The sequence below is a fragment of the Fistularia commersonii genome, chromosome 1 (assembly GCF_037954325.1).
Source record: "Fistularia commersonii isolate RoL2024-O1a breed Wild chromosome 1, RoL_Fcom_v1.0, whole genome shotgun sequence".
In the NCBI taxonomy this organism is placed as follows: domain Eukaryota; kingdom Metazoa; phylum Chordata; class Actinopteri; order Syngnathiformes; family Fistulariidae; genus Fistularia; species Fistularia commersonii.
In genome coordinates, this window is record NC_141284.1 from 11503237 (window position 1) to 11516967 (window position 13731).

Sequence of the window (13731 nt, forward strand, 5' to 3'; positions counted from 1 at the left end):
AAATAAACAGATTACCACAAAGATTGATGTATGGCACTATATATATTTGAGGCTAGAAAAGAAGTGCTAAAAGTCAAAAGTACACAAGTACCGTCAGCAAAAAAGCACAGAATGTATTACAAGCAAAAGCGGTTAAAAGTCATTTTAATTACCAAATGTCAAAATAGTTAAACTAGATTAATAACAAACAAAATATCAATCCCAAAAACAGATGATATTCCAAATTGTGTGGAGCATTAGGGACCATGAGGATTTCTCTTACTGATCAATACAATTTATTCTACCCCAAATTCAGCTGACGTCAGTATTCAAACGCCCGACTTAAATTTGTTCATCTGATGTCCAAATGAAGCTGAAACAGAGTTGGTGCCAAGCATACAAGCTACTGGAAATGTATTAAAAGGTGGCCATGTTCTTTGAATTGAAAAAAATAAATCTGCATTTTTTTTTTTATTATTTGACTCTAAATATTTGTTTTGGGAAAACGCACACATTTTCTGAAAGGCAGGGATCAAGCAAAATCAGCTGACTTATACATCCATCCAGCCCTACATCTACCCTAATAATACTTATTGTTATTAACAAATCAATAAAAGACTGCCAAAAAGACAAACGTTTTATTTCTACATTTAAAAAAAAAAAATTCAATTTGGATACAGTCATGAAAGGTATTTGTGATCCCTGGCATCAATCAAAACTCTTGACAAGTTGGAAACTAACATAAACACACAAAAAGCATGAATAGGTTAGCACATAATTGAATGAGCAGAAAATTGTAGAACAGTGACATACAAATCGACCAGGTCCAGTCCAACATCATCAAATTTTGAGGATGTCTATGTTTGGCACAATTTTGTATGTGAAAACTGCATAGTATGTTTTTCAACTCCAAAACCTGTGACGGATTAGCTTCAGACAGGATTCTAAATAAAAAGTGACTTTCCAGGAGTATTCTAGCCTCTCATTACAGCTGATTAGAGCTTCGCTGACATCAACTGTCTGCAAAAATACTTCCCTGAAACATAGATTATTCAACGGATCTCGGACTCCTCCTGATTGGGCAACAATGGTGCAAATTAAATACCTGGCCCTCTCATGGGCAAACAATGATAAGATCTTCTCTTCAATGTATTTAACCTACATCTTCCATCAAAGGCTCTCACCCCGAGGTGACGCCAAGACAGATCTGGAATGTGAGCTTAGATGGGAGTTAAGTGTTAGTCGGTTACAGGCAGGGGTTAATCATGCATCACGCCTTTCTTTGAACTTCCCCTCCACCAAGATTATTTCATTGACCTTCCAGAGTTGCAAATAACCTTTATAAAGGTCAAACAGAAAGAGAAGACGGAAATGCATACGATGATGAGGTGATTACACTGATAATAATACACTTCACCTGCCATCTTGGTCGACTCATTACAGTTAAACTAATATTAAAGCAAAGTAGCAAGATTCCTATAACCACATAGGTCAAAATACAGGGGAAGCCCAAATACAGGGGAAGCGCAGTGTGCCGTCAAATTTAATGTGTGGCTCTTTGTTTTGGACAGCTGTGCCTGTGAAGGATCATACCTAAGATATAATGCACTCATCAATGCTGGGAGAAAATGACCTTCCTTTGTTGGAGCTGCTCTCCTCTAGTCCCAGTGCACATGTGAAGCTGCAGAATAATAGCAACGACCTTGGTTGCGCAGTAAACTGCTGAGAAAGGCAGTAAAAGCTATGGAGATGACAAAAGGAGGGCTTGTCGGAAAACAATACATTCTGACAGTTCAAAGGAGGCGCTTTAATATTTCAGCTCTAAGCTCAGAGCGAGATGCATGGCTTGAAATATTCGGTAAGCTGAGGGTGAAGGGAGGCTCAATGGCTGAAGTGTAGATTACAAATGTAGATTTTTCATCTGGATTGATATTTAATACAATTTCAAAAGGCAGTGATATACCACAGCAGTTGTCTCAAAAGCAGCAAAATAAACATATTTATAGGGACATACACTGTACAAGATAAAAATAATATAAATGCACTTTGAATACTGAATTACCTGAATGAATACTGTATGATGTGCCCCAGTTACTGTAGTCAAGGGTAAGAATATGTGTGGAAAGAACCTTATGATGATTATAGTATTGTAGAACAGCAGTTTTCAAAACTCTCAAGAATAAAGTTGGCATACTTTTGGAACCTCCACCTCATCCCCGGAAGTGGATGGAAGCACCTCACATTAACTTGGCCTAATCTGGATGGTTTCCTGTATTTACCTGTATTTTTTGAAAAAGTATAGAAAGGATAATCAATTAGTACTTTTGGTTTTTTTGAGTGTAACTTTTTTTCTTATTAATATAATGTGAATTTCTAGATAATTCAATTAATTTCCTTCGAGATTAGTATGTGAGTTCTGGCTAATTTTCAGGTGACTTCTTGTGGACCTTTTGGATGCATGATTATGTGCTGATTTTTTCATTTGTTAAATCTGCAATTACCACGTTGCATTTTCAAATGAAAACAAAAAATCAAGTTTATTTGCTGCAAAAATTGAATTAAAGAACTGGATAGGTGAGGAGCGATATTTTTAGCATTTGTTTTTTAATCTTGGGTCTGTGAAGTATCAAAAGCAAGCCTTCATACATTTACAGTGGTGGTGCGAGCCATTTAAATAACTTTTCTCTATACTCTTTCCCACAAGACAGGAGCAGGTCTGGATGAATTGCATGACTGTGGAGCATCTTGGGGTCCAGCAAGGAAGCAATACCATCCATTTGAGTTGTTTTACATAGTTGAGGTAAGAGGAGGTCCACTTCAGGTTACAGCTGGGATGTCTTATCTTTAAGCCTTGCAGTGCATACTACTGTGGTGGTCTCTTTCAACAATGAAGAAAATCCACTCCATTACTTTTAATGAAGAAAATAGGCCTGCTCCTTAGATTGGTGGAAACTAAAAAGCATTAAAAAAAAAACAATGGATAAAAATACCATGGCCAATCTCCCTAGAAATTGCCATCCATTATGGACGTTCAATGGAGCATTGAGAAATTTAATTTAGCCTCTGCTCATCTGGCCCATGGTCTTGGTAGATGACTGAGTACAAGGTGAACATCTGTAGGGCTTTGCTCCTGCGAGGGTCAGTTACTTGAAAGTTGATGGCTGTAGACATCACTCAGACCCAGCTGATGGCTGCTGCATACAGCCATCTGCTGTGCTAGGGGTGAGCTTCGTTTTTCTTTCAGACATATTGCTGTCGTGAATCAGTCCTCACTGCTTGTGAACAGGCTGATATGCTGGGTATATCACTTCTCATCACGGACTCCATTTTCTAAATCAAATGAAACCAGATCTGTGAACACTTAACCCTCACTTCCACTTAACGAGTCTGTTTCAATTAAAGGTTTCCCATTATTTCACCACCAAACAGTTTTTTTTTTTGCAATTTATTGAATGATTTTTACTCTGCATTGTCTACTGAGTCCACCACCTTGCCTAGTTCACACCTAATGAGGGGTAACCTCATGATCTCAGCATGCTCGATCCTTTTAGGTACACAATGGAATTTGACAGAAGGTATAAGAATGTTTGCCATCTATTGCGGGACATGCATGTGACAGACAGAAAGGCACCGCAATTACAGGTATCATTCTAGAGAAGGCAGGAGAACTACAGTGAGAATCAGCTTTTTTCAGCAGGATCAGGATGTCCATGTTCAACGTGAGGTTGCCCTGATGATTCTTCTCGAGCAGAGTATAAATTAGGAATACATATAATTAAGAGACTGAGCAGGAAAGCAGGCGGTGTAAGATAGATGTATAGCTGTGGAGCAATTTCAAGATCAGTCAATCTGCCTGTGTGTGAATTCACAGAGGGACTGTGACTAATAAGGAGAAGAGAAGCAGGTGTGAACTACAGCAGGGCAGACCTAGAGCACACAGAGCCTGGGGAAACACCATCAAAGCAACCAATTGCTACTCAGGAACCTTCAAGGACAATCTCAGCCATTCAATGTGAAACAAGAGAGGTGCAGTCCAGAGGCAAGGAGAACACAACTGGAGGATGAAACAGCCAGGAGAGGAGCTTGCCTGCCCATCTTACATCAATATAGGCCCCGGGAGGTGCTAATGCAAAATGAATTCAACATTTCCTTCTTCAGTATCCAATTAGCCTACACTGGCCAGCTCCCATCGACTCAATTCAGTCTTCCTGTCCCCTCCCCCCACCATTAGCGAATGTCTTTTTCTCATCAGGGTTATAGTTGTAAAGCTTCACCACCTTTTCAATTATTTGCTGTTTGTTTCATTAAACAATATTAAACCACTTCAACACACCATACATGTCTTTTTAACATGGGCTACAAATAATACATTTGGCTAAATTTTATACATTGTATGGCTAAATTTTAGACATTATATCTTTCTGTGTTAAATGTCAATAATCTTTTGTATTTGACAAATATTGATCTTATAATATTTATGCATTTTTAAAATCAACAATTTCCATTATACAAATGTAATTTTTTTAAGAAAATGCCATTCCATTATTTGAAATTCAGAAGGAAATTATCTAAACGTCATTAAGAGAAAAACTTGTCACCACAAAAGTTTCAATGTGGGACAGCAATAGTCAACATTAATCTGGGATTTGAATCTAAAAGTTCAGAGAATTACTCCAGAAAAAGTAGTCATTCAGAAGGCCATTACAAATTAAACATAGTCACACATTTACACAAGGGCTTCTTTGGTATAAAATCAGAATTCTTATCATGGAGTTCTCAAGCTCTGTGCATACTTAATTCTATATTTTACAAGGAAATGCCAGAATAATGTCAGAGAAAATTACAGAAAACACCTCCATTCTCAAACTCTTCACAGACAACCAAACAGTATGTATCAACACTGTTTCAATACAGACTAAAAAACTGTATGTATCAATAAATAAGCGTGTTTAAAATTATTCCTGATGTGCGTCTGCTTTGCTTTAATTGAACCAAAAGCAAACAAAAAGGCAAGGATACACTAACATTTCACTAACATAAATGGAAACACCAACAGATTAAAACATCTGTTTGCAGCTCAACAGCAGCATCAATTTTTCTGTCCTTTAACACACAGCAAAACCACTAATCTAAGATGATGGACATAAGAGATCCAAATTCTTACATTTAAATTCTAGGGATTTGTTCAACTGAAACCCTGTGGGGATGCCAGTTTTAGAATAAACAGGAACACAAGGTAAAGAGGTCAAGGGGTCTCAAATGAAGTCGATATTCCTGTAGGTTCCAACCTCAATCATTACTCTCCGCCGATGTTGCTCCATAAACTAAGCAGGACATTTTTATTGTTTGTGCAATTTCCATAATTACTCTGCCGTACAAAACAAAGCAATGTTAAGCCATTGAGCTTTCTTATTAATTATACTGTGTGACAAACTAGTGAAAAGGGGGCACAATCAACAGTCCAGAGTGCAATAGTGTTAATATACACTACTATTCCCTGCTCTTTTATAAGACACAAGCAGCAGGAGGTCTCCTCGTCAAATAGCCATTATCTATCATAATGATATCAATTCTATCCCGTGCTCATTTAAACATTTAGCGGGGATAGATTGTTTGTTCTGGCATGTGGGAGGCACTGATTCACCCATGTCCATGCAGTGTTAAGCCACTGCATCCACATTTGTACATGTCTAAGTGGGTGCATGCATTCCGTATATTACTACGATTACAGTACCAAGAAGCACCCAGAGTGTCATTACACAACTGTTTGATATATATATATATATATATATATACACAAACAGAGAGACAAAAAAGACACTCAGAATGACAGCTCAAAATCATTTGGAGCCCTCTAGGAGAATGAACAATCAGCTCTGGCACCATTCAATGCAATATTTTCTTCCCCAAATTAGAACCCACTGGTTCAGGACAGAGGCCTGGACATCAAGATCTATAGGAAACCAACACACACCGACCAGTATCTACCTTTCAACTCACAACACCCCCTTGAGCACAAACTGGAGGTAATCAGAACTCCACAACTCTATGCCACCAGGCCAAGGACATCCCATCAACCACTGAAGGAAGCAAGACAGATAGAACACGTTAGGAAAGTCTTGCGTTCCTGTGGCTACCCTGGCTGGGTAACCACCAGATGCAGAAACAGAGAACAGGAGAAAAACAGTAACAAACGAAATAACATTGTCATACCATAAGTTGCTGGTGTTTCGGAGAAGCTCCGAAGGTTGTTCATCAAACATCATATACCTGTACATTTCAAACCTCACAACACGACAGTGAGGCAAATACTGGTGCACCCCAAGGACAAAACACCCACGCACAAGATAGAGAACGTGGTGTATGCTGTTGCTTGCACTGAGGATTGTGATGAAGTCTAAATTGGAACGACCAAACACCCCCTGCAAAAGGAGAGCCACCACTTCTGGACAAGAGTCCGCGGTCCACCTACACTTGAAGGACAAGGACCATTCGTTTGAAAACAGCAAGGTCCATATTATGGTCAGAGAAGACAGATGGTTCAAGAGATGAGTCAAAGAAGCCACCTTTGTCAAAACAGAAAAAACATCTCTGAACAGAAGAAGGGGCCTTAGACACAACCTTTCACAAATGCACAATGCCGTACTTGGATGGATACCAAAAAGGATTTGCACAAATAGACCAGGCCCATTGGCACCCTCCAAACAACCAGGAAAGGCCCACCACCAGAACCAGCCCTTTTCATTCCAATCCAGGTAATCCCACTAAATTGCTCTTTTGTTCCAACACACAACACCACCATTAGCATAACCACCTCCCTTACGCCTAGTTTCTGCAGATCAACTCTTCCATTTACACAACAGGCCACCATAACCTAGACCTGTCCAAAACCCTGGCAGTCACATTACAGTCATTACATTACGGTCATTTAGCAGACGCTTTTATCCAAAGCGACTTACAAAAATTGAAATCCAATAACCAGAGATCCAAAGCACCAGTAGTCGTTATTCAGAAGTCACCACTCTACCAAATAGCATCTCAAAACCACATACATACCTACATTCATTTCTGTTTTTTTTGGGGGGGGTGGGGGGATGGGGGTGCTAAGTGTGATTAGTGGGGTAGTGCTTGGTGAAGAGGTACGTTTTCAGCTCATGGCGGAAGATGGGCAGCGACCCCACTGTTCGGACCTTTTCCGGGAGTCCGTTCCACCACTGAGGAGCCAAGACCGCGGAGAGCCGAGACCAGCTCGATTGGCAGCCAGGGGCTCTGAGTGATGGGGTGGACAGTCGCCGAGAGGTGGCAGATTGGAGGGGACGGGTAGGGACATGTGGCTTGACCATATCCTGAAGATATGACAGGGCTGTCCCATTCACTGCCCGGTAGGCGGGCACCAGGGTCTTGAACTTGATGCGGGCGGCTGCCAGGAGCCAGTGAAGGGACATTAGAAGGGGAGTTGTGTGGGAGAATTTGGGATGGTTGAACACCAGGCGGGCTGCTCCAGAGGCCTGATGGTCACCGCAGGGGCACCGGCAAGGAGGGAGCTGCAGTAGTCCAGACGAGAGATGACTAGAGCCTGGATGAGTATCTGCGCTGTATCCTCCGGGAGGAATCTGTCAATATTCCTGCTGTTGTGAAGGAGGAATCTGCAGGAACATGCGACTGCTGCGATGTTCGTGAAGAACGACAGTCGGTTGTCTAGGACCACACCAAGGTTTCTTGCAGATGTGGTTGGCCTTACTACAGAGTTGTCGATGGTGATGGCCAGGTCTCTATGCGGACAACCTTTCCCTGGTAGAAAGAGCAGCTCAGTCTTTTCTAGGTTGAGCTTAAGATGGTTAGTTGCCATCCAATCCGAGACGTCAGACAGGCAAGCTGTAATTCGGGTTTCCAACTGTGTGGCTGACAGAGGGAAGGAAAGGATCAGCTGTTTGTCATCAGCATAGCAGTGGTAAGATAGGCCATAGGAGCAAATGACAGAACCAAGCGATGTTGTGTACAGGGAGTAGAGGAGAGGGCCTGAAACCGAACCTTGTGGAACACCGGTAGACAGTCTGCGTGGTTCAGACACAGCCCCCTGCCATGTCACCTGGTAGGAGCGACCTGTCAGATAGGATGCCAACATGGAGAGTACAGATCCTGTGACACCCTGACACTTGAGGGTGGAGACAAGGATCTGGTGGTTGACTGTGTCGAACGCGGCTGACAGGTCAGGAAGTATAAGCACAGACGAGAGGCCGCTCTCGCATCCTGCAGTGATTGTGACACTGCAAGGAGGGCTGTCTCTGTAGAGACTTTGAAACCTGACTGAAAAGGGTCCAGGAGGCTACTTTGCTGAAGGAAGTGAGAGTTAATTAAAGACTGTGCGCTCAAGTGTTTTTGAGAGAAAGGGTAGAAGGGAGACGGGTCTGGAGTTTTGACGTCAGGTGGATCAAGTGCTGGTTTCTTGAGCAGAGGGGTGACTGGTGTGACTGGTGCGATGAGTGGGGAAGGGAGAAGATGGGTGATTGGCTGTGGAGCTAGTTGGATTGTGACAGAAAGAGGATCTGATGTCATTTACTTTCTTTTCAAAGAAGTTTGCGAAATCATCGGGCAGAAGGGAAGAGGTGGGAGGGGGAGGAGGGGGTTTGAGAAGTGTAGTGAAGGTTTCAAAGAGTTTCTTGGGATTAGATGCAGAGGATTGAATTTTTGGAGCAATAGAAAGTGGCTTTCGCCTTTGAGAGAATGGAGGAGAAGGTGGATAGGAGCGATTGGAAGGTTTGGAAGTCATCAGGGAGTAGGGACTTCTTCCATTTGCGTTCAGCTGCTCTGACAGTCCGTCTGTCACTACGCACAGTGTCAGATAGCCATGGAACTGGTGGGATTGAGCGAACAGGTCTGGAGGTGAGGGGGCAGAGTTGTTTGATTGAGGAGGAGAGGCTAGAAATCAGTGTGTCAGTAGCTTCGTCAGCGGGGAGGAGGGAAAATGAATTGATCGAGGGGAAAGAAGCAGTAGTGGATGAGGCAAGATCCATGGGATTCAGTGAATGGAGGTGTCTGCGTGTAGAGACCAGGTGGGCAGTGGGGGGAGTTGAGGGAGAGGGGGAGAGGGCTAGGGTGCAGGTGATGAAATGCTGATCTGAGAGCTGTTTCTTATCAACAGGCATGACCGAGATGTTAGTCGGAGGGCAGTTTCTGGTGAAGATTAGGTCAAGCTGACGACCTGCTGCATGGGTGGGAGGGAAGGGAGATAGGTGAAGGTCAAAGGAGGAGAGGAGAGAAACTAGTGGTTCTAGCTTGTCCTTTTCCCCACAGTTGATGCCACCAAGAAGAGTAAGAGCGGAATCGTCAATGGGGAAGTGTGATATGAGTGCATCAAGTTCCTCCAGAAATAACCCGAAGGTCCTGGGTGGACTGTACACAACTATAATAGTGAGTCTCACTGGGTAAGTGACAAGGTTGGCATGGAACTCAAAGCAGGATGGAAAAAAGTGTGGGACGGAAACAGGAGAGGATTTCCATTACGGGCAGATTAACAAGCCGGTTCCACTGCCACGCACATTTGCTCTGGGGGTGTGAGTGAATGTGTACATATCGGACAGGGCAGCTGGTGTGGCTGTGTTTTCCAGTGTAATCCATGTTTCTGTTAGAGCTAGAAATTGTAGTGGATATACAAGTGGATATACGGGCTGTTGCCTTTTCTTTCACTGCTGACCAGCAGTTCCAGAGAGCCCCGGATACGTTATATTCAGAAACTCCCCATAGGTCATTAGAAATGAAGAGGCCTCTCGGATGACGGTTGAAATGTTTTCAAGAAATTCACCTCCAGTTGCCAAGATAAGAAGATTCCAACAAGAATTCACCATGATCTGGATGACTGAGGACCTCCACAGACATATTCCCCAAATTAAATATTTACCTTTAGTGGTTCTCTTAAAAGAATGTCTCCTCTTCAAGGAACCAACAGGCCACCTCTGACATAACTTTTATGCCTCTTCTTTTCTTTGGGAAAATAAAATCATGGTACATTTGTACAAAGATCAAAGGGAGCACTTGAGTTTTAAAGACTTCCATCTCTAATCGCAAAATACACATCTCAGTGGAGCTGTTTATTAGAATGTACAGTTTGAATTTTTGAATTTTCAAAATACTGAAGGCGCAAGTCTCCCTCTTTAATGTGTCTGCTAGTCCTACAATAAATCCTTGCCCTCAAAATAAAATACAACCATCTTGAAATTCTCATGTTATGTAACAGCAAAGGACTTTAGTTCTCCACAGATACACACTTGAGCTAAAACACACAGCGAGAAATTGGGCCTAAAAAAGAAATAGGCCCTCATTACATGGCACAGCAGTTCAAATACCCACCAGGCATCATTACAACCCAGAAATGGTCCAGATAGATAACAGAGAAAACACTGATTCAACACAGTCTTGATGAGACCTGGAAGCATGTCGAGTGAAGGAGGGATGAATGATGGTGACAATATAAAAGACTGATAGAACTAGATGAATAGCAGAGAACATGAGATGAGAGGAGGTCGCAGCTCCACTCGCGTCCTTGGGCAACACTTGTGAAATAATAATGCTTCCATCTGCCACTGTAGTCTTGACAAGGATAGTTTGAACTTAGATACCCCACACTGAAATAATCATGAAACACATACATTTCTTGATTTTATCATATGGATTCTGAGAATGGGGAAACCCTAATTTCAGAGAATGCCTGGATTTTTATCGTGATATAAAAGAGGAAAATCACGAGGATGGGTTTTGAGCAAAGACAGCAGCAGCACAAAAATTTGCTAGCACACACACTTTCAAATGCTGATTTTTTTTAAAACAAATTGTGTGAAAGAAAAAAAAGAAAAATAAAATAAAAAAACACAAAACATAGTAAAGGCCACATACCTCTGGTTTGGGAATAAATGCCCGTCCAGATATGGTGAAGCAGCTGCGGACGTTACAGAGATACTGAGCCATGACAGACAACCGGCTCCTCTGCTTGCTGCCAGTGCAGGCTGTCAACCTCTGGATGAAGAGGAGATCGACTGTGAGCTGCTATTCATTAATACATAAAGACAAGGACGTTTGGTGGGATCACAGAACATAATGTCTGGTAATAATGTAACTGATCTCAATGGCCATTAACTGAAAGTAAGCAAAAACTTAGGCCCATACCAATCATGTAGTAAATGCTGACTGATGTCACTTTTCCCAGTTGACACATTGTCAAGTTTATTTATAGTACTTATGCATATTAAGATGATGATACAGATAGCAAAAAGTGTACTAATATGTATTACAAGTCGATATGTAGACACAAAATTAATAATCCCTTGAGTTTGCCGTCATTAACAATATTTAAATTACACAGACTAACTGAGATCAACACAAAAATGTGTTCAATCAATAAGTAACAAAAGTTGCTGAAGTATTAGGAATAAATTAATTGTGTCAGTCTTTGGTCAGCAGTGCTGAGAGAGAACTGGAAAGCCAAAGACAGCAGCAAAGATGAGATAGGCGGTTTGAAGATCTGAAGGGGGGATCAATCGTAATTTAAACTACAGATAAATTACTATGCAGGAAGTGCATTGCAAAACACTAAATGTATAAGATTCTTCTTCTTTTTAGAAATAATAGTGGTATACATCTTCTCTTTATGGCGTCTAAAATGTCTTATCTGTGCACACTATTTGGAGGCTAATTAAGGAAATCACACCAAAAATGATTATGTCCATGCATTTATGCAAATCAGTGACTCATGCCATCTCCAAGCTTCCACCCATTTTTGATTATAAAGTATGAAGAAAATGAGAAAACAAGCATACAGCAGATTTCTTCCTCAGGATTTTATATTTAGGTTTTGTTGAAATGTATATTTTGTTTAATTATATTTCAAAGATATTTCTGCTTTGACTCTGGAGTCCCTTTCAAACATACAGTACCTTGGTTCCATCCAGTCAGAAGATATTGAATGTTTGGGCCTGATTTTCCCAGCACTGACCACAGTTTATGCCTGAATGAGGCTTTATTGTTAAAATAGCATTCCAACATATGCTTATTGCTCAGACTGACAATGTGTATTCAAAGGTCACGAACCTCTGCAACCTCTTTTTGAAAAGTAAGTGTGAGTCTGGTGCGTCCAAAGATGAAGGGCCCAGTTCTGTTGGCTATATGCTCCAGCCATTTGATAATGAGGGGGGTTGAGACGCTGAACGGTAAATTCCCTATGATGTGAAGATTTGGTGGATCTGTAGAGCGACACATACAAAAACACATTTTATACATACCGTATTTTCCGCCCTATAAGGGACACCTATAAGCCTTTAATTTTCTCAAAAACCGACAGTGCGCCCTTAAAATCCAATGGGCCTTATACATGGATCAATATTGGTTAATTATGGCTACCGTAGTCAGGGGGCGGAACCGAAGTAGCAGCGGTAAAAGCGGTAAAGGGGAATTCCAGTCCCACACCACTTCTGTGTGTATAAAGACCTCAAAATGGCACCTTTCAAGAGCCACGTTTACAACGTAGTGTTCAAACTCAACGCAATCAGTCACGCAGTAGATCATGGGAATAGAGCAGCAGCAAGAGAAATCAACATTAATGAATCAATGGTACGGAAGTGGAGGAAGCAACATGATGACCAGCACCAAGAAAAGAAGATGAAACAGAGTTTCTGAGGCAAAAAAGCGAGATGGCCACAGTTGGAGGACAAACTCCAACAGTGGGTTGAACAGAGAGCAGCAAGTAGAAGCCTGTCTACAGTCCGTATTCGAATGAAGGCAACAGCGCTAGCTAGCGACATGATCAATAAATTTAGAGGCGGTCCTTCTTGGTGCTTTCGTTTTATGAAAAGCTTTGAACTGTGAGAATGGAGTTGGTAAAACATTGTTTTCAACGAAGGCAGCGCAAATACTGGTGAGAGCTACCAGTACGTACGGTACCGTATAGTGAATGCACTAACTTGTTTTGGGAGTGAATGGAGTTGTCAGAACGTTGGTTTGAATTCTATTATGAAGTTTGACTGGCTGACTTAATTGACTGTTTTGTTGACATCCCCTTTAGTGCAGCTTCATCTAGTGAATGCCTACCGCAATACCAGCCACTACAGTAGTTTCTATTCTATGCGCCTTATAATGCAGTGCGCCTTATACATGAAAACAGTTTTAAAATAGGCCATTCATTGAAGGTGTGCCTTATAATCTGATGCGCCTTATGAAAAAAAAAAAAAAAAAAAAAAGGTATATGGATTTACTCCTTTCTAAGAGCATGTATAATTGAATATTCTCACCTTCCCCCCATGGCTTAGAGACATTTACTGGAAATCCTCTGTCCATTCTATAGGTAAGTATGTCACCATGGACAATCCTCAGCCTGCCTGGTGCTGCTTCAGACAATAGCTGTGGAAAGAATCATAACACTTACATTATCAACATCATCACAACTATATAACAATCATTCATCCTGGGTGGCTAATTATTTTGCACCAGAATACAGATTACTAGGTTTTATTAAAAATGATACATGAGTATATTTGTGTTTGTCTCTTAAATTAACCAGTGACCTTGCGACTATTATGGCTTCTCCATTTACCTTTAGCCCCGGGATAAAACGCGTATCCTTCTCTATCACGAGCAGATCCTTTGCCCCTGCATTGATGATGGAACGTGTCAAGCCACCAGGACCAGGACCGACCTCGCACACATGGGCGTGCATCAAACTGCCTGCCTGTCGCACAATTTTGTCTGAAAATAAAATACATGAGC

The 13731-nt window shown here is 41.6% G+C and overlaps 1 protein-coding gene across 8 annotated transcripts in view; it reads right to left on the reverse strand.

Annotated features, from left to right (window-relative positions):
• Positions 1-13731, reverse strand: part of tfb1m (transcription factor B1, mitochondrial) — a 36500-nt gene that overhangs the window by 20796 nt on the left and 1973 nt on the right. For 6 of the 8 annotated variants that reach the window (XM_086147742.1, XM_086147777.1, XM_086147751.1 and 3 more), the window contains exons 3-6: positions 13559-13710; positions 13257-13365; positions 12061-12212; positions 10870-10989 (exon numbers count right to left, since the gene is read on the reverse strand). In XM_086147742.1, the coding sequence (XP_086003868.1) occupies positions 10870-10989; positions 12061-12212; positions 13257-13365; positions 13559-13710 (533 nt within the window). Of the gene's footprint in view, positions 1-909; positions 3310-10869; positions 10990-12060; positions 12213-13256; positions 13366-13558; positions 13711-13731 lie in introns of those variants that run through there. The other 2 variants (XM_086147805.1, XM_086147796.1) reach the window with 2 other exon arrangements.